Source organism: Nyctereutes procyonoides, unplaced genomic scaffold, assembly GCF_905146905.1.
Source record: "Nyctereutes procyonoides isolate TBG_1078 unplaced genomic scaffold, NYPRO_anot_genome, whole genome shotgun sequence".
Lineage (NCBI taxonomy): Eukaryota > Metazoa > Chordata > Mammalia > Carnivora > Canidae > Nyctereutes > Nyctereutes procyonoides.
In genome coordinates, this window is record NW_026575020.1 from 40,557,364 (window position 1) to 40,577,982 (window position 20,619).

The 20,619-nt window shown below is 58.9% G+C and overlaps 1 protein-coding gene across 1 annotated transcript; it reads right to left on the reverse strand.

Annotated features, from left to right (window-relative positions):
* Window positions 1–906: 906 nt before the first annotated feature.
* On the reverse strand, window positions 907–20,510 carry ADGRD2 (adhesion G protein-coupled receptor D2). The gene is given in 27 exon segments (XM_055309872.1): window positions 907–1,064; window positions 1,605–1,679; window positions 1,998–2,028; window positions 2,330–2,388; window positions 2,974–3,050; window positions 3,157–3,224; window positions 3,340–3,381; window positions 7,656–7,776; window positions 8,636–8,751; window positions 8,835–8,968; window positions 9,491–9,644; window positions 9,918–10,020; window positions 10,215–10,318; window positions 11,537–11,692; window positions 13,428–13,533; window positions 13,951–14,074; window positions 14,772–14,906; window positions 15,623–15,734; window positions 16,950–17,231; window positions 17,502–17,587; window positions 17,949–18,047; window positions 18,422–18,655; window positions 18,658–18,782; window positions 18,784–18,934; window positions 18,937–18,984; window positions 19,301–19,513; window positions 20,471–20,510. Coding segments are annotated over 27 exon segments (3,153 nt in total).
* Window positions 20,511–20,619: the final 109 nt, after the last annotated feature.

Genomic DNA, 20,619 nt, shown 5'->3' on the forward strand with positions numbered 1-20,619 from the left:
TCATGGAGCTGAGGTGAGGACCCACAGCTCTAAGAGTCAAGGACTCAGTACCAGCCAGGTACACAGTAGGTGCTCATTAAGTGTTGGCTGCACCAACCCTGTTGATGAAACTAGGGCTGTCTTGATTCCCAGGGCCTCCTCCCAGGGAGCCTGGCCTCCTGTCCCCCTCCCCAGGCTGGGTGACCCCCAGGAAGGAACAGGTCACAGTAGTACCATTTATTAGGAGAGTTACCACAGGGCTGTCAGAATTTCAAGGCAGGCAGGAAGGGCCAGGGTGGCGGTGTGGGGGACAATCTTGGAAAGTTAGGGGGTGCTGAGCTGTGGGGCACAGCAGGGTTAGCACAGTACCAAGGCAGGGGTCCCACTGGAAGTAGGCAGAGGTTGATGGCAGAAGCAGCAGGTGGTCCTACGGGGGTCGTGCTGTCCCTCGGCTGGACCTTCCAGGGGTCCCCACGCAGACAGAGCATAAAGCCCACAAGAACTCTCTCTAGAAACCTGGGAGGAAGGTGTTGGGCTGAGCCAGCAGAGAATCCTGGTGGGGGCTCTGGAAGGGGCTGGGAACTGAAGCTGGGGAAGCCCTGGGGGGTGGGGATTGTGGCCCGGGGCCCCCTAGGCCGTCTCCCCCATCCCACTGTTTCTCTCCAAGAACACCTGGCGGGCGCCGCGCGGACTTCCTGGCTCTCAGGCAAGGCGCGGCCGCCTCGTGAGCGACCCGGAGCTGGCCGCCTCCCCGCCTCCGCGCCGCGTGCTCGGCCACCGGAGCGGGGCGGGGGCGGCCGGGCGCCCGGACGGCGAGGCAGGGTGGGGTCTGGAGGGAGGGTGGGCCGGCCGCGGCCGAGGTGGAAGCGCCTCCGTTGCTACGAGCGGCCTTAGCAACGCACCCATTCAGCAGAGACAAAGGCGCTGTCACTTGAGCGCGGAGGCGCCGCCGCCGCTCCTGTTCCCACCCGCGCGGCGGGGCGGGGGCGGGGGCGGGGGCGCCGTCGGGCCCCGCGGAAGGTCCACCGCGCGCTGGCCTGTAGGGGGCGACTCCTGCCTACTCTGCAGAAGGGGGCGCCTAGGCTCTGGGGGCCGGGGACACCAGGCGGGGAGGAGGCCCGCTGGGAGCCTGGGGTCCTACAGACTTGGGTTCCAACTTGCCACCGCTCACACCGATGCCCCTGTGCCTCGTTTTCCCCATCTGCGCGCTGGGGCCTGACCAGCATCGCCAGCCTCTGCCGCTGCTCGACGGGAGGATGGTTCCCCATGTCCCCGGATTAAAGGAGTCCCCAAAGGCAGGGCTTTAGCCCAGAGCCCAGCCCCAGTTAGAGCCGCACAGACAGGCCTCTTGCCCACACAGGGAAGGATCCCTGGGTATGAGGCCGGGCAGTGCCTTGCGTGCCCTCTACAGTCAGCTGTGCTCTAAGACAGGGGTACTCAGGCTGGCACAGGCTGACAGCGGCCAGAGGCCCCTCTGCTCCCCTTGGGCTAGGCTGAGCTCTGGAGGCTCAGTGCTCTCTGTAAGCAGGGCCTGGGGGAGCCCCAGCCTGGCTCCACTGCCCACAGGCCCCCATCAGCTGTCCCGCTGGGGAACAGAGCCTGGAAGGATGGCACTTGCTTCTCACCAGGTTTGGAAGTCCTTGCGGCCCGCAAGGCATCAGGATAGGGGCGCCGAGAGGGGTACACCCGGGAGGCTGGGCCTGGGGGGCAGACAGAGGGGGTGCACCAAGGAAGGAGGGCTCCTGGCTCACTGCCCCTCCTGCAGCACCGGCTCTGGGAAGGGAAGAGGTCCCAAACCTGTTCCCTAAGTACGCCTCTCCCGGTGAGCACTGCGCTATCCTGATGCCCCCAAGTGTCCTCATGGAGGCCTCTCAGACGCCAAGAAGAGGAAGGGCCCGCAAGGGGTGGGAGGACACGTGTGCTTGCTTCTCGAATCACCTCCATCCTGGGGCAGCGGGGCTGAGGGGGTGTCCAGGTGCCAAGGGGGAAAGGGGAGCTCCCTGACGTGGGAGCTGTACCTGATGCCTTGAATGCTGTCAGCTCCACAGCCTGAGGACACAGGAGGTCATCAGGGGAGGGGCCCCCACTCCCCCTGCTCCCCCTTGCCCTGGGGGCCCTGGGTGACCTTGGTGAGGACTCCTCCCCCCCCCCCCCTCGGCCTTGGTATTCAGGCTCTGCCAGTGCGCAGTCAGCACCTCCCAGTGGCTCCCAGTGCCCTGCCACCTGCGAACCCAACCAACGAACGGGGCCCCTTGAATCCCCGAGGGAGCCCCCTCCTCCCCGGCCCTCCCCGAGTCCCTGGGGATTCCCCTACTCTTGGCAAGACCCTGCACCCCTGTCCCAGCCTCACCGGTCTCTCGGGTTCTGCAACAGAGGAGAAGGCTGTGGGGACTCTGGGGCCGTGAGTCCCTACAGGAGAAGAACACTGAGTAGGTGAACTTTTAGGAGGCTGAGGCAGGAAGCTCTCTCTCTCTCCGCTCTCCCACCCTGGACAGGACCTCATTATCAAGACCCTAAGGATCCACTTAAAGGTTTACCCCACAGATGAATGATGAAGAAACTAAGGCCCAGAGAGGGAAGGCAACATGTCTAAAGGCACACAGCAGGCGAACTAGGAGCTGGGCCTGAAACTCCTGGCCTGGCCTTGAAGTCCTTTAGCTCATGCTGTCTCAGGGCCCCAAACCCTATCTACCCACCTGGCTTCTGGAACCTCAAGCCCCCTCTGCATGGAGACCCAAGGAAGGTGACCCTGAGCAAGGCCTATCTCTGGGCTGGCAGCAGGGGCCCCTGTCCCCTGGTGGTGGTGGTGGTGGGAAAAAAAGAAGCCATTTTTAAGCCATTCCTCAGGCCCCGAGCTTGCAGAATTCCCTGGGCCTCAGCCTCCTTGTCTTTTGGACGGGCTGAGGATCTGCCATTGCCTTCCCAGCTTTACTGGAACACTGGGGAAACTGAGGGACTTGGGAGTACTCAGACTGGAGGCTTGTGTGGCCTTACCTCTAACAGCCAAGTGTCTTCGAGCTGGAGCCAAGGCTACAGGGTCATCCAGAGCCACCTCCCAGGGACCCAGGGACCTAGGGTGGGACCCTGGGCCCATGGGGCTGGAGCAGGCCTGAAAGGAAGGGGTGTGGGCTCTGGAATCCTGGCCGTGAGCAAGACCTCCCACCCCAGGATCCCCACCTGCCCTCACCCACAGTGAATGCCTCTGTTGCCTTTTTCTCAGTCATCCTCTGCAATGCACCCCGGACCTGGGGGATGGTCAATGGGGTCAGGCCTGGGACCCTCCCCTGAACTCCAGCCACGGGTGCCCTGCGAGTAAGCCCTGCCTACCCCACCCCCCAGCAGCCAGTGTCCCCAACTCACCTCCCAGTTGTAGGCAGCATAGACCAGGAAGATGTATGGCCCCTGGGGACAGACCCAGCATGTGGGTGGGTGTCACTGCCTGGGAGCCCCCCACTGCTTAGCCCTGGGGCCACAACAGGGACACCTCCAGAGATACCCAGAGACATTCAGAGACAGAGGCTGGTGAGCAGAAATCCTGCCCTGCCCCCCTCCTGCACTTGGGAGGGGATATCTGTGACACTATGGTAGACAGAACCAGAAGGGGCCTTACTCCACTCAACCCCATGCCTTCAGCCTCTGGCCACCAGACAGCCTCTCTGCTCTCTTGTCCCTCTGTGTGTTGTCCCCCCACCCCCGCCGCCCCACCCTTACAGCCTCATCATGGCTACAGGAGTGCCTGGTGGGAAGGGGGACACCTTCCTGAAATCAAGGCTAAACCAAATCCTGGGACAGCAGACGTGTGAATCATGCTGATTTGTGCCTCCAGTTGAGCGTCTCTCTCTGACCGTCTGTCTCTTCACCTGGAAGGTGGAAGCCCAGACTCACCCCTGCTGTGTGTGAAGGACATAGCACAGTGGTTGGGTCTTCCTGCCCACACGTGTGAGGACCAAGAGGGCCTGGCTACTCACAAAGTACCATGACACTAGGGGTGACAACTCTCATAGCAGCTCCATGGCAGAGGGGTTGGGTGGGTTAATCCTTCCTTTTGATGGATAGGTAACCCTGGGGCCTGGGGCAGGGGACAAAGCAATGAGTCCCAGGCCAACGTGTGACCCAGCAGGTGGAATTCAGAGCCTAGGCCTTCCTCAGATTCTACCTGGATAGGCAACAGCCCCTGTCTTGAGGCTCAAACTGGAGGACACAGGTTGGGGTCCAGGGGGCTCCTTGAGGCCTTGTAGCCTCAGTATCAGAGCCTGATTGTCCCTCTGGTTCTTAGGCCCCAACTGGGTTGCTACCACCCTTCACCCTAAGACAGACCCTGGTGCCCCCGCAGCCAGGGTGTCCTCCCTCTGCAGCCTTCCCCATCTGGTTTCTTCCACACACTCCTCTGCTCAGCTCCTCACACCCAAACAAAGGCATCTTTCCAAACTCCAACCGGACCACACCAGCACCTACCTGCCTGACATTCTCCCAGGCTCTTTGGCACCCCTGGGGTCACACTGAGCTCCTGACAACAGCTCTGGGGACCCTGCATGGTCTGTCCCATTTCTTACCAGCTCACGTGCCCCTCCTTCACGTCTCCACTTGATCCCACCACCTCCCCTGATCTAAAACATCCTTCCCCCTCACTGTTTGACTATTAGCTGAGAATCACTCCCTCTGGGAAGCACCCTTTCTGCCTCCCCATGAGAAGCTCCTCTGTCCCCACCCTGCCTCCAAGTTCCCTCAGGTTCTCAGCCTCAATCATGCTGTGCTGTGGGTGATGGTTTTGCTGTTTGTCTCTCCCTCAGGCTGAGACCTCCAAGGGTGGATTCTTTGATCCCTGTGCACCACCTCCAGGATGCCGCCCAGAGCGGGTACCCAGGGAAACACATCCTCACACTCATGGTTCTTCTGGTGTGTGCAGGGTGTGGTGCTTTGCACTTTGCAAATGTCATCTCAGTTGAACCCCATAGTGACTCCATGAGGTAGAGAATATAAGCCCACTATAGTAGAGATGTGGCAACTGGGGCTTGTTTCAACTTGTCTGGGCCTCCCAACAAGACTGGGCCCCGGGGAACCACAGCTGGTTAGATGTGCAGCTCAGCTCTCCTGCCACAAAACCTGTGACAAAACCCTCCACAAGGGCCACAAACCGCAGCCCTGAAGAGTGAATGAGGCCCAGCTGGGTTCTGTCCCTCCAGCTCAGGCCTGCTCCAGGAAAGGAGGGTGGTCCCGAGGGCAGCTCTTGCCCAGCTCAGCCCCAGACACCGTGAGCGAGCGAGGGATCCTCGGAGGTGGTTGGGCTGAGGGAGACAGGGAGGGACAGCAGTAGAAAAGACAGAGAGGAGAGACCAGGCCAGGCTGAGGGGATCCCAGAGAGCACAGCCCAACTGGGGGACCTGTCCGCAGATGATCCCGGGAACATCAGGGTGGGCCCGGGGCCCAGGCCATCTGGCTCCACAAGGCAGCCTCTCCCCACCTTCACCAGGAGACCTTGGCAAGGAAGGTCGAAGGCTGACTGGGAAGAGAGGTGGTGCTTGAGGACAAAAGCCGGGGGGTCAGGGGTCAACATAGAGGGAGACACAGTGGGAGGCCCAGGGAAGGCAGGTGGGATCTGTGCCAGAGGAGGGGACCGATGGAGATAGCTGGGACTGGGACAGAGCCAGAACCTCAAACAAAATTCAGAGACAGAGACAAAGTGAGATGAGGGGAGAGGAGAGAATGGGGAGGGAGGGAGGCCAAGAGGTGGCACTGGCTCCATGGGCTGCAGCTCTGCCCACCTGGAGGCTACTGCAGGGATGATGCTCTGTGGTCACCATGGCAACGGGCTGCTGCTACCAGGGCCACTATGGGGGGAGGAGGTGCCCCGGGCAGGGTGGCAGGCTAGCCCCGCAGGGCCCAAATTCCAACCCTGGATGCCCTGAAGCGTGGGGCTCAGGGGAAGGCTTCTCTGTGTCAGGGAAGGGGTGCAGCGAAGCCCTCCGCCCCCCACCACTCAGGCTCACACAGGTCTCTGGAGACATGCTTCTTTGGGAATAGCTGGAACCCCTGTTTTTCTTCATTTTCTGGGCTCCTCTTTGGCCCAGCCTCCATCCTCTCTCCCAGCAGCAGCCCCTTCTTTCCTCTCCACACCCACAGCCGGAGAGAGTGGGGCATCCCCACGGCCCAGGGGGAGAAGGTGACATGGACAGGGACCTGGTACCCACCACCACCTGCACCCTTCCTCACTCCCTGCCCCACCCCCCTCCCCCCCAGCGCTTCATGCCTGGTCTCGGCCATGCTCAGCCCCACAAGAACACAACATTTTTGTGCCTCCTTTCCTGCTCTGTCCCCGGGCCTTGACTGGTGCATTGTACCTCGCAGGCACCCGACAGATACCACATGGACGGATGAATAACTGAGTTGGGTGCTTCCCCGATCCCGCTCTCCTCCCCACCCCCCACCCCTGGTCTTCCAGGAATCAGCCAGGCCCAGGTGCACATGGCTGAGCAGACTCTAGACTTGGGCCCCAGCCCTGCTCATCCTAGGCTGTGGCCCTGGGCAAGGACCTCACGAGTTCTGCTTCCTTTCCCGGAGCTCAGAGCTCCTGGGCATCCTGCATGGCTGTGCACAGCCTCCGGCCCCTTCATCCTAGGAGTAGAGGGAGGGTCCCCAGGAGGAGCTCTGGGACACGTGGCCCTGGACAGAGTTGGTACCTGATTTCCTGAGGTTTCCTTGTCTGTCCTGGAGCCCTCCTTTCTCAGGCCTGGCAGGAGCCAGGAGGAGGAGGTGCGCACAGCAGAAAGAGGTGCTGGGGGTGCCAGGGAGGCTGAGGGGAAGGGCAGGGGCAGAGAAGGCCCTGCTTGGACCTCAGGCCTCTGGGTTGTGCCTGTCTGGGTCTACGTCTGAGTCTCCCACAGGACTGCAGGCCCCCCGAAGACAGGGACCTAGTCTGACCCCTCTCCATGGCTCCTGGACACAGGACCGTGACAGGCACATAGGAAGCTTCCTGCCACCCCACTGTTACTGACTCATTTATGTGGGCTGAGCGATGTGCTCCTAACCAAACCCTTTTTTTAAATTTTTATTTTATTTTATTTTATTTATTTATTTATGATAGGCACACAGTGAGAGAGAGAGAGAGGCAGAGACATAGGCAGAGGGAGAAGCAGGCTCCATGCACCGGGAGCCTGATGTGGGATTCGATCCCGGGTCTCCAGGATCGCGCCCTGGGCCAAAGGCAGGCGCTAAACCGCTGCGCCACCCAGGGATCCCCTCCTAACCAAACCCTTTTTAAAACTGCTGTCTTCACTACCACAGGAGCTAACACTGCCCCACAGGGTCACCCTCTGACCCTGACAGAAGAGGTCACTGGTGTCCCGAGCTCCATCCTTGGCCTCCTGCCGCGGCTTAGAGTAGCTCCAGCACCAGCCAGGTGGCTGGAACTTCTGCCAACCCCCAGTGTCTGGACCTCAGCTTCCTCACCTGTAGAATGGGCGCAGAATCCTCCACGATGTTCTGCCTCTTTGATTTGAGGCTTTGTTCGCACTCTTGCCCTCACCTTCCTGCATCTTGACAATGTCCCCTGCTCGTTGTTAGTGACTCCCATGATGGACAGGACACTCCTTTCCCGCCTCCTGACAAACCAGTCACTCCCTGTGAGTGCCACTGCATGTCAGAGCCCTAGTCCCAGACGATCCGGGGCCTGGAAGTACCTGGAAGGAATTGAGGCTCACGGCAGCATACGCCCAGGTTGGGCTGCGGTGCACCAGCATGCCGACCAGCCAGCTCAGGCCCAGGACGGGCAGCAGGACCAGCAGTGGCTTCACTGTGGCCCTGTGGGAGAGCGGGCAGGGCTGAGGGAGGCTGGGGTGGCCTGGGAGCCCCTGCAGGCTGCTGGGTAGGGCGGCACATGGGAGGTGCCTGCCGAGGAGTCAGTGGTGCAGACCAGGGACCCCTGCTTAGGACTTAGGTGCAGCTGGAATTCTCAGCTGGACTTGGCTATTCCTTCTCAGAAGTGGTATGAAGTTGGGGCAGTAGCACTGGAGAAATGGGGTCCCGGTCCCAAACTTGGCTCAGAGGAAGGGTGTGGCAGCCGTCGGAGGGAAGGCTAAAGACTGGGCAGTGGATCCAGGGGGCACAGAGTCCAAAGTCTTCCCTTCTCAGGGACCCCTGAGACTCCCTGGCTTGTCGGGGACCCACTGGCTTAGACTGCTCTGCCCTTGGCAGACGACGGGGGAGAGGAAGACCAGGGGTGCCCTCCTTTTGGCAGGAGATGGCCCTAGAGAGTGAGAGAAGTCCTTGGCAGGGGTAGGGACCAAAATCCTCACTCTGAACCTGAACTTCTGGGGACTGCCGGATCTGGTGGGTCTCCCCCTACCTTGTCCCTGCCAGGCCATTCGCGCTATCCATAGATGGTGAGCTTCCAGGATGGTGGCTTGTGTCTACAACCCCTCCCACTCATCTACACTGATTATCATCCCCCCAGGTGACATGCGTGGGCACAGGCTTGCACAGGTCCACACACATGAGCATGTGTGCACACACCAGCAAGGCATTTGTGCACACATATGCTCATGTACAGCTTCACACCTGTGAACAAACAGGGCCTCATGACCACATGCTGCCACCATGGACTCACACAGTCTCACATCCAATGAGTCCCCCATCCGGCTCCCCCACTTCTGAGCCTCACCATGTCTGGATCCTGATCTGCTCCTGCAGACAGGGCTGTGGGCTCAGCATGCGGGCATGCCGGCGGGCACTGGACACAGTGACCATCACCACACGGACCAGGATACACGTGTTGGCCTGGGGACCTGGTGTCAGTGGCCGAGAGGGCCGTCCCCTTCCCCAGCATGCCCTCCCCCAGGCCCCTGGGCACCCCCGCTCACTGTCAGCACGAAGAGCACAGGCCCCACAAAGGCCCAGATGGTGTCCGTGTGCACATTGAGCCAGCAGTGCCCAGTAGCCACATAGTCATGGGGGGACACAGCCACGGTGGTGGCCACAATGGCCACAGGTGCACCTAGGAGAAGCATAAGTATCCCAGGACCATGCCACTCCTTCCGTCCTCCCCAGGTTGTGGCCCCTACCCCAGAGCCACAGCTGTCCCAGGCTAGCAGGTGCACTGGTGGGCGCTGGGAGGTCTAGGAAGGGGGCTGGGTGGGCACCATCCTTCTGGGGTGGCCTTGGAAACCTGGGTAGCTGGGGAAGATGACAGCTGGGACAAAACTGAGAGCTGAGACTCATTGGAGAGGGAGGGTGGTGACTGGTAGGGGGGCCAGCGGGCCACAGATCAGGGAGATGGTGCTAGGGGTGGGGAGTTGAGATGGCTGGGGTGGAGGGTGATTAAGAAAGGCTGGGGTTGGGTAAAGCTGGAGGGTGACAGAGCTGAGGAAACTGAGGTGGGTGCTGGGCACCAGGCAGTGCCGGGTGCCAGGTGGAGATGGGGACTGGGCCGCGTTGCGGTGGGGTGATGTTGGACAGCAAGAGGCCACAAAAAGCAGAGCTGAGAACAGAGTGGGAGAGGGGGCCAGAGGGTCCTCACCTCAGCCTGTGGCTTAGAACAGTGTCATCCTGGGGCCTGGGCGCATGCTTACAGCCACCACTTTGCTCCATAGCAGTAGGCCCTCCACCAACATCCAGGAGAAGGCAACCAAAAAGAGAAGGTGCATGATAGCTGTGACGGCCACACAGGTCACCTGTGGGTGGGAGGGTGGTAGGTCCCCACCAAAGCCAGCTGTGGGTGCAGCCCTGTTCTGGGTCCCATGCGCCTGCCGGCATCGTAGACCCAGGGAGGTTCCAGTGGGGAAGGACTCTGGGCAGTGCCCTGGGCCCAGAGCCACCACTCTGGGCATTCTTTCATCTATGTGCCATGCTCCCCCAGGAAATGGAACCAAGTGAAGACGTCCGGGGGCAACCCAGATAAGGCTGGCCTCCCCCCAAGCTCACAAGCATGCCTGCTAGGTGCCCACCTCGTTGGCCTTTGCCCACTCACTGGCCATGAGGAAGCCCTCAGCAGAGGCCAGGGAGAAGGTGAGGTTCTCGTGGACCGTGGCTCGCTCTGACTTGGGGACCCTGGACAGGCAGGAGTCAGTTAGCAAGGACACCACCATCAGCCCCCACCCCATCAGCCCCTCCTGCTTAGGTCCCTGTGAGCGGGCTAATGAAGACAGAGGTAGCAGTGTCCAGAGGGCCCAGAGCTCTAAGGGAGGAGACCCTGGACCAAGGTCATTTGGGACCAGGATGGACATGACTGGAGCTCATCTCACCGGGCTGCCAGGAAGAACAAGAAGGTAGTGGCAAGGGCACAGAAGGACACACCGCAGCCCACAAACGAGAGCGTCCTCAGCAGTGACTCCTCCTCAGCGCTCCTCTGTGGGAGGGCCGAAGACCCCAGAGTATAGTAACCTGGCCACCACCCTGCGCTGACCAGACCAGGCCTCGCCCTGTCCCCTCCTTGTCCGTAGTAAAGCAGGAATGGTGACAGCACCAGCCGGCAAGGCCAGGCCTACGTACAGCAGGTACTTAATGAGAGCATTTGCATGTCCTCTCCTGCTGGCTGTCCCTAAACTGGCCCCAAGCTGTCCAGTGTTCACTGATCCCACAGCTATTAAGAGCACTGGGTTGGAAGCGACCGACACAGCCATAGGGAGAGGATGGCATGTGACAACCCCCCACTGAGGGGCCACGGAGCAGACCTGCAAACACGGCCACTCTCTGTTTTTACAGGACAAATGTGTCTGACAGCATGTTTCTCTAACGTGCTCCCCCGCACGCCGCGGGGCTCTGGAATTCCTGGGGCCCCTGCCCTGTCTCACTCAGTCTCTTAGCAAGTGACCACTCAGAGTCCTTGCCAGCTCTAGTGGGCACACCTGCCGGGCTCTCCGCCTGGAATTTGGTGTGTTTGTAAATGTGCGGTCCGCCCAGGGGCCACCCTTGGTTCGGTCTCCTTTTCCTTCTGCCCTCATCTCAGCCATGGCTTTACCTACAGGCTCTGTCTCTCCAGCTCCCACCCTGACACCCACGGACGTCCGGGCCCCGGAGCCATGGCCCGCCCCACCCTGTCATCCACCTGCGCCCTCTGAGATGACACCTGCATCTCCCAGCTGCCCAGGCCTTTGTCTCCGACGACCTCCTCCTCCCTCAGTCCCTCTATCTGCCTTATGTCCCCCAGTGCAAGGCCCCCGCCTTCTGCCTAGGTGACTGGCCCAGAGAGCCCTCGCTGCTCTTTGACCATCCACCTTACTTCTAGCACCAGAGGGCTCCCTCAGGGCAAATCTAATACCTGCTTACCACGTTCACATGCATCCTCTGCCGGTAGCATCACCACCTAAGTGCGTGAGCATTCTAGGCTCTGTGCAATCTGACCCATGCCACTTGTCCCTCCATCTTCTTCCACTCCTGGGCCTTACACTGGGAGCTCCAGACACATTGAAGTTCTGGAATATGCCAAGTCTGCCTGCCATTTCTAGTCTCCTTGCCTTTGCTCAGACTCGCCTTCTGCTTGGGATACATTTCTGTTGAACTCTTGGTCATCCTGTAAGACTTGGTTCTGACTCTGCCCTCCCAACCCTACCTCCCTGGTACTCACCTGGACGTCATACACCTGCAACAGGACAGCGAAGTTGGTGCTGTGGTTGCAGAAGCAGGTGGTAGAGTCCTGGTAGAGGGTGGCCACAGAGCAGCCAGTAGTGGCCCACGAGCCTCCTGTGTCTGGGCTGGGGAAGGGTAGAGAACAGAAGGGCTCCTGAAATGAGGCGGACATCGGGGGTAGGGGTAGGTGGCAAGGAGGGGAAGGCCTCTCTCTAAAGCTTGGGGTCCAGCTGCCTCTAACTCACTTTGTGACCCTGGGCAAAGCTCCTCCCCTCCCTGGGCTTCAGTTTCCCTTCTGTAAAGTGCACCTAACACTCTCAGGATGATCGGGGAATGGGGCTAATACCAGTGATTACAGTTGATTAATTCCATTAGTTACTAAGTGACTAAGTGATTGATATTCAGCTAAGGATCCAGGATAGGGAGCTGGGGCTAATCTCTGAACCCTCCTCTGCTCCTTCAAAGGCCCAAGGGCCCTGGCCTTGGGTGTATCATTAAGTCTGCCGCCTATTTGACACATGAGTCTGTCTCCAGGCACTCCACAGGGTGAGCTCGCCTATCTCCCATGATGGGGAGCTTACTACCTCCCTTAACAGATTCTCTTGCTTCAGCTTGTCCTGGAGCTGGGGAGGGGTCTGAGGCCACCCCTGCAAGATTGGAGACCAAAACTACACCTCATCCTCAAGTAGAACAGATGGCTTAAAAACAAACAAACAAACAAACAAATTGCCTTATTTAAAGAACTCAGAAATGGAAACTCACCTGATACTGAAGTTCCAGAAAGCACAGACAGGCTCCACCAGTTTCTGCTGGGAGACCTAAGGACAGGAAACAGGGAGAGAGCAGGTGTGTGAGTGGGTACGGGGGACATGGGGTAGGTGTGTGAATGTGTATGGAGAGGAGAGACCGGGGTGATGCAGGGGGATGTTGAGTCCTCTGAGTTTGAGGACTTTTTAGTGTATGTAGATTTGCCTACTTTAATCAAATTGATGTTTAGTTTTGGGATGATACACAAAAGACTGATAAACTGGGATCCCTGGTGGCTCAGCTGTTGGGCATCTGCCTTTGGCTCAGGGCGTCATGATCCCAGTTTGGGGGTGGAGTCCCACTTCGGGCTCCCTGTGAGGAGCCTGTTTCTCCCTCTGCCTGTGTCTCTCATGAATAAATAAAATCTGAAAAAAAAAAGACTGATAAACTGTGGGGTGTGTGTATGTGTGTGTACATGTTCAGGATTAGTGGCTGTGGGCAAAACTGACTTCAGCTTTTTCTGAAACTCATGTCTCAAAACCAAGAATTTGTGTATTTCATGTAATGAAATGAAACCACATTTCCTGGAGATCTTTCCATGTCGTTTTATAGAAAAAGACCCATTCTTTACATAACTCTAGTGGATTATTCCACTGTGTAGCTGCACAGGGCTTTTTTGTGCAACCCCCCTCGGTGGACACTTAAGTTATTCCAGCTCTCAGGAGCACATTGGCGTGCAGATCTCTGTACAGCTCCCTGGATGTTCCAATGGGAACCACCAGTGTTTGGAGTCATGCACACCTCTAATGAAGTCCCAGCTCTGCCACTCACAAGCTAGGGCCCATCACAGCCCCTCCGCCAAGCTCACTTTTTGCCAATGTCAACTGGGCAGTTGGAGGATTACATGGATATTGCTTATTTAAGACACCCAGCATAAAGTAAGTGTATAATAAACTACTTCCCTTTCCATTTCCTTGAAGACAATGGGATGGCTTGTGAATCTTTTTCTTGACCAGTTTAGACCTTGGTTTAAATAAATGAATATTGGGGTAGGGGGACACCAAATTAGGATATCCAAATATCCAGGATATCCAAACCAGGATAAGTGTAGTGGGGTGGCAGGTCTCCCTCTTCCCCCATACCTGGGCCTGGTGCTGCAGATGAAAGGTCACAGCTGTGCTGACCTCCCCAGTTTCATCCCACACCTCAGAGGAGATGATGGCTGAGCCCACCTGGGTGCCTAGAAACCTGTGGGGAGAAAGGGAGCTTTTAAGGGCACCAGCTGGCTGTGTGGGAGAGGTGGTAGATGGCCAGTCAGGAAGACACAACCTCTATGTCCGAAGAAACATCAGGAAATGCCCTGTGTTTGGAATTAGGGCACATGGGTTTCAGTTTTACCTTGGAGACTTGCTAGTAAATTCAGTAAGCCCTGTCTTCTCCCTGAATCTCAGCACTGAAGCCAGATAGTAGTTGAATCAGGTTTCAGCAGCTTGCCTTGGGCAGGCCCAGAGATGTTGTGTGTGTTGGGGATGGGAAGGGTTTGGTTCTGGCTGCTAAAGGCAGATTTGCCTATCAGAATGAGGGCTCTGGGATGGGATGAAGGCCTGGCCTTCCCTGAGGAGGGGATCCAGACCCTCAGGAACTTACTGGGTAGGGCCTACTCACCTCTGCATCTTGTTTGCCTCTTCTGAGATGTCAGGGGCTTGGGGCTCTAGGCCAGGCTCCCCGAGAGTGTGCTGGAAGATGCTTGAGCTGAACCAGCTGTGGATCATGGTGACTCCAGAGAGGCCTGGCTAAGGAGGAGAGGGCCAAGACCCCACCGTGTAACTGAGCAAGTGCCACAGGTTATCCTGAGGGAGATGCTCTGCCAGCCTTACGGGAGACTGAGGCTCATAGAGATTAATTGATTTCCCAAAGATCACAGTTAATAAGTGGTAGAACTGGAATTCCTTTTTTTTAAAATTTATTTATTTATGATAGTCACAGAGAGAGAGAGAGAGGCAGAGACACAGGCAGAGGGAGAAGCAGGCTCCATGCACCGGGAGCCCAACGTGGGATTCGATCCCGGGTCTCCAGGATCGCGCCCTGGGCCAAAGGCAGGCGCCAAACCGCTGCGCCACCCAGGGATCCCTAGAACTGGAATTCCAATCAGCCATGGTTCATGCACTTGACCTGGCAGCTCTAAGGCCCTCTGGCCCATGTCCTGATCTTCCAGCCCTGGGTGGCAGCAAGGGTGGTGGCACCCTCTACCACCCACTTCCAAGAGGAAATGTGTGGAGTTCCGAGGAGGAGACTAAGTGAACACCTACCATATGACAAGTGCTTTTGATCTCATAACAACCCATAAGGCCAGTACAAACAGGACTGTCTTACAGGCAAAAAACCAGACTCTGAACGCTGAGGGAACTCATTCAAAGTAATGGAGTTAGCAACACGAGGGCTGACCCAGACCCCAACAGGGACCCACTCCCCACCCTCTTATCCACCTTTCCCAAGGAGCTGCTTTACTTCACTTGCAGGGATACGGATGTGGCCGGGTTCCTCTGGGTGCCCACAGGGCATCGTGAACACACAGCTCTCTGTGCTGGCCTCTGTCAGGTGTAGACTCTGCACCACCAGACCTGGGATCAAATGGGGTTGTGTGGCTGGACCTCTGGCAGGAGGTCTTTCTCCTGAGCTGGCCCAGCTGGCAGGGTCTCCTTCCCCTCTCCCTGCCGCAGGGCTAGGTCATTATTCCAGCTTAGAGAGGTTCAGCACCTCACCCAATGTAAATCTGGCTTCTTCAAGTCTGGGGGTGAGGTGGAAGGGATCACTGAGAAACAGGTCCTGGGGGGCAGGACCTGAATATCCACAAGCCACCAGAAACTACTGGGCAAGCAAAGGACACAAGCTTTGCCAGAGTTCCACCATCTGTGCCCCGTTCAGTCTACAAACACTCACTGAGTGTGTACTTGGATCTGGCCTGAGATGTAGAAATGACTTAGAAATGGCCTCGGCACTCAGGGAGCTTTGGGATGAATGACATCAATACCACAAATGCAACAAGAGATATGTTCAAGATGCTGAGGGTAACAGTGAGAGGAGGAACTGACTGTCAGAGAGCTAAAACCAGGCAAGGTTTCCGGGAGGGTGGATGCTTAGGCAGTGCTCTGGAGGATACGCAGGAATTGGCTAGGTCAAGGGAGAAAGGGCATCTGGATGGAGGGTACAGTGCAGGTAAAGGCAGGGAACAGCATGGAATATCTACAGTAGTACAGAGGGCTCCCAGTGATGGAGGCTGAGAGCGAGTGCAGGGCCCAGCTGCGTGGGAGTGTGGGAGTGTGGCTAGCAGGCGCACCCACACGGCAGTGCTGGATGTGCCATCGGGGTCGCTCGGAGGTCAGCACGGTGCTCAGCAGGGGTGCCAGGCGCTGGACACTTGCCACCAGGGCCATGGGTCTGCCAACCACCTGGGAGAAGCTCCATCTCAGCTTCCTCCCACTCTGCACCCTGCTGCCGCCCGCTTGACTGCTGTGGGTCATGCACTCTCAGAGATCTGTGAAGTGGCCTGCCTGTTCCCAACACCTGGTGGCTCCTTATGGCCTTTAGGACCAAGTCCCGGGTCCTCAGGCCAGTGTCTGAGGCCCAGCCCAATCAGCCTCCTCTGATGTCTGCAAGCTTAGCCCAGGCCAAGGCCTCATAGTGCTCCATGCCTGCTGGCCGGTCGTCTGCCAACCAGGCACACTCAGAAGGTGGGGCCGTGCCTCCCCCTTCTTTGGTCTGACTCAGTGCTAGGCCTACGGAAGGTGCTCACCCTTTAGATTCCAAAAGAGAAGCCATGTGGTGGTGGGGGAGGCCAGGGAGCAGGCAGGGAGGATGCGCGGTGATGGGGCCACTCCTCTGGACTGAGCAAGCCACCGCTGTGCCCATTCACTCCTCTCATGGCCTCAGCGGGGTGGGTCAGATCATCCCTGTTCTGTTCTGTTCTGTTCTCCAGGGGAGAAAATCAGGGGCTTCCGAGTCCCAGGTTTTCCGAGGCTACTTACAGACCCTCGGGCAAACATGGGTTCACACCCTTCCCGGGATGGGAGCTCACCATCCCAACAGGTGAACCATTCCATGAAACCAAGCTCCCGTGTTCTGTCATGTCCACCCTGTCACCAAGCCTACGGCCCGGTCTGTCCTCTGAGGCCACAGAGGCACCATCTCTGCTCCTTCTGCCCCAGAGACTTTCAGGTGATGTCTCTGACCCCTTGTTCTCTTCTTCCTCTAGGCCGATTACTCCCAAACCTACAGCCACTTCTGCCAGGGGACGTTTCCAACCCTCACCACCTGGATAGCATCTGTCGTGTTCTCCTGAGGGTCTGGGCTGTTTGGGAAGCAAGATGGCTGAACACTCAGCATAGAGGACCTCCCTCTTAAGGGGGTCAGCAGATTCTTGGATGTGGGGGAGGTCCTTATGGATTAGTGGCTCTAATTTTCAATGGCAGAAACTATTACTCAACAGTGGTTGTGTGTGGAAGTTCTACTTATATATAATAGATGAAAGAGGAGCTTCTTTTGATGGATGGAGATATAAAGCTCAGCAATGGGTGCTGACTCACCCATGGCTACACAACAAGCTGGAGGCAAGGATGAAACCAGAGTCCAGGCCCCCCTGCCTCTCCTAGCCCTGCCAGCCTCACCTCACTGACTGAGAGCCATGCATCAGCCAGCTGCTCCTCCAGGACCAAGCTGGCCACAGACACGATGCCCTGGCCTAGCTGCTCCCAAGGCCCTGTTAAGGGTTCTGGCTCCCCTGCCCCGAGGACTGTCACCCTCTTCAGGAAGTGTACGACAGCCAGCAGTGCAGCGGGGCCCAGTGGAGCTGCTTCCTTTGCCAGTACTCTCTCCAGGATACCCAGGAAGTTGCAGGCCTCGGCCAGCAACAGGTCTCCATAGACTTCAGAGAGAGGGTCAGGGAGGAGCTGTGGGCAGAGGAGCCATTTATTGCTGGTCTGGCTGTTGAGGGATCTCCCGGGGCCATACTTGGGTCTTACGAGGGTCTTCTTGGTGGGCACATGTCAAACTTATCACAAGCCCCCAGCTCTCAAGGGTTCCAAAATAAGGAATAGGAACAACTGTAATTTCTGAAGACACATTAGGTTGGTGTCTCCTTTATAGATGAGGAAACTGAGGTGTAGGGAGGTGACTCATAGTGTCCCCAGACTCTTCAGTCCCCGGGAAGGGGGGCTCACCCCAATGGTATTGGCCAAGGTATTGACTCGGCTGATAACATCCTGGCCAGGCCATGACTGGGAGTCCTGCAGCCGCTGATAAGTCTCTGCAAAGGAAGGGATGCCAGGCTGGATGACGAGCAACACTGCCCAGAGGTGCCCCATCCACCAGTTACTGCCCAAGGAGGAGGAGCATATTGACAGTTGTGTGTCTGGAACCTTACGCAGTTCTAGATGGGGAAACCGAACCATACAATGCCAAAATCACTTGCCTAAGGATACACAGCAGGGATTCACCTTCAGGTGTGTCTGGCCCCACTCTCTTGTGGTTTGGACTCCGTAGAGGCCCTGAGACTCCAAGAAGATTCTGAATTCCCAGTTTGTGCCAACTACTCACTCCCCCTCGGCCTACACTGGTCCACACCCAGCTTCCCCTTCAGCAGAGCCCTGGGCACTGCCAGGGCGCACCTGTCCGGTAGCAGCAGAGGAAGGGCTGGGGTTGAAGGCCGAGCCAAGAGCCTTCGGTACGGGATCCTGGGTTCCACATAGGGCACTCCTCTGAGGGCACTGGCAGGGATGGGACAGGTGTCAGGGCTGTATCCTGGCTCCCCAGCAGCCCCTGTGACCCACCCGCCTGCTGGGTCCTGAAGTACACCCTAGAGGCCAGGAAGCACAGCTTCGGAGTTAGGGGGTGACGTGGGAACCCGGGTGAAGGGCGCTGCAGCCAGCACCAGGCAGGGCAAGGCGGCTGGGGGACGAGCCTGCTCGGGCTCCTGGGACTGCGCCTTTGCCCTAGTGGCGGCGGCTTGGGGAGGGCGTGGGCAAGTTCTCAGGGGTGGGGTGGATCGGAGCCCAGAAGGGAGCCTACGGGAGCCGGGGGGCGGGGCGTCGACTCGAGAGGCGGGGCGGGGCGGGGCGAGGCGGGGCGGGGCGGGGCGCACCCGGACCGAGCAGGCGCACCGAAGGCGCTCGGCAGGGGCGGCAGCCTCGAGGCCGTGCGGTCCAGGGCGCCCGGGTCCCCGCGGAAGAGCAGGCCCGGGCCTGTTGCAGCTGCGCGGGGCTCAGCGCCCGAGCCCACAGGTGGAAGTCGGTGAGGTTCCCGCCGAAGGCATCGCGCGCCCAGAAGCCGCCCCCCAGCGAGTCCTGATCCTGGCCCCGCACGAGGACGCCGCCCGCCGCCGCCCGCCAGCCTACAGCGCCCAGCGCCCGCCGCGCTGCTCCCACGTGGCGCACGCGCGGTGCCAGCGGCCGTCGGCGCGGGAGGCGGCCAGGAAGGGCGCGTGGTGGCCGCGCAGCACCAGCCTCGGCGAGGGCGCGCAGCTGCAGCGCGTTGGGCAGTGCGGGCGCGGCGAGGGAGCGGAGCGCCGCGGCGTGGGGCGAGCCGGCGTCCCCCTGCGGGTGCGCGCACGCGGTCGGCGCCCCCAGCGCGGGCCGGGGCGTCCGCAGCCGCGCGGTCTGTCCGCCGTCCGCTCCCGGGACGCCAGCGCGGCCGTGGTGAGCGCGCCTGCGGGGACGCGCGGCCTGGGACTCGGCGCGCCCGGCCGCGCACAGCCGCTGACTACCCATTGGCGCAGCTACATGGCCCCTTCTGGGCTTTGGGGTGTCTCCCTCTCTCAGGAAGGAAGAAATGGGGGCTTCAGTGCCCACACCAGGTGGTCAACCCTCTATTTTAGTCCAGGACAAGGGAACCTGGAGATGCGACGGGGACTTCTGGGCTCAGTCCAAGAGGACTGTAACACTGTGGCCTCCCATCTTGAGGTCGCCAAAGCCTCTGCCCTCCAGCCCCCTCCCCACTTCCCAGGTCTTGGGCCCACACTCACGCCTTTTCGGGGGTCTCCGAAGAGGGGCCTCTTTCTGGCCCACCCAAATGGGGCTGGGCAGCCTTGGAGCAAGGACCCCAGCTGGGGGCGCCAGTGCCAGGTGGCCAAACCTCTGCTCACAGGACTCTTGAGCCTGCCACCAGCTCAGCTGCTGCCTTGGAAACTTGCACACCTCCTCTGCACTCTCCACCACCTCACCAGGGCCCACTGGAGCTGCAGGGTCAGTGGAGAGATAGTGTGGAAGAGCAGTGTGTGGGCACATGACCCTTGGGGTGGGGCAGCCATGGACACTGAGCTAGGAGTCATTCAGGGCTGAATGCTCTGTGACCTGGTGGGTCTAGTCCCTTTGCTGAGCCTGTTTTGTCACTGTATAATGGCAAGAATAAGAATAATGACACGAGCGAAACCTTCAGCCCAGGGATGGTGGGGCCAAGTGAAATGGCATCGCCTCCCTTCCTCTGCCTTAGAGGCCTGTGCACCAGGTGGACCACAGGCTGACCCAGCTAGGGGGAACGGGGGGGGGGGGTCGGCATCTCTAGGGCCCTCATAACAGCCTGTGACCCAAGAGCTAGTTGGAGGGGGTCCCAGAGAGACTCCTTATCTGAGAAAGAAGAAGACGGGTCAGGTCTGGGTGGGGTCAGTTATTGAATACCTACTGTGTGCTCTGACAGGATGCACTGGAAACTGCAAGCTCCGGAGTCATGCCTGGGTTCAAGTCTCACCCAGAGTGGAACCTGGGCAGGGCATTTCACTGCCTTGAGCCTGTCCAGTCCCCCCACCCAACTCCTGCCATGTGAGGAGTCCAGTGGATTGGCTGTTGGGCGAGGTGGTGTCCCACTGCACGTGCACACTTTTATTCTGTTGGATGAATAGATGCTTGTATTCATCCAGTGGATGTTTTTATTCTATTATTATTGTCAAAGGCTTATCTTGTGTGACCTCCGTAGTGATCTCAGAGGTGGGTGCTTGGAATCCAGCAGCCGTGAGTCCCTTTGGTTGCCTCCCCCCACCCTCCAGGTTCAGGTACCAGGAGGTAGAGGAGGAAGTAGCACCAGGAGGGCATTCTGGATCCAGTAGGGGCAGGTGAGGGACAGCAAGGGTCACACGTGTGGCCTATATGGACTAAAGAAGGAAAAAAGCAAAGGAAAGCAGCTCAGCGTCCTGCCTTACCACCACCCCCTCTGTCTCCTACGGGGTCATCTTCCCCCATGTTTGGATTCCAGAGCTTACTGGGCTGGGAGCCCAGGATGGGCTGGGCACATCTACTTGACATTTACTTGCACAAAAGGATGGTCTCCAGGAGCCCCTTCTAGGACTAC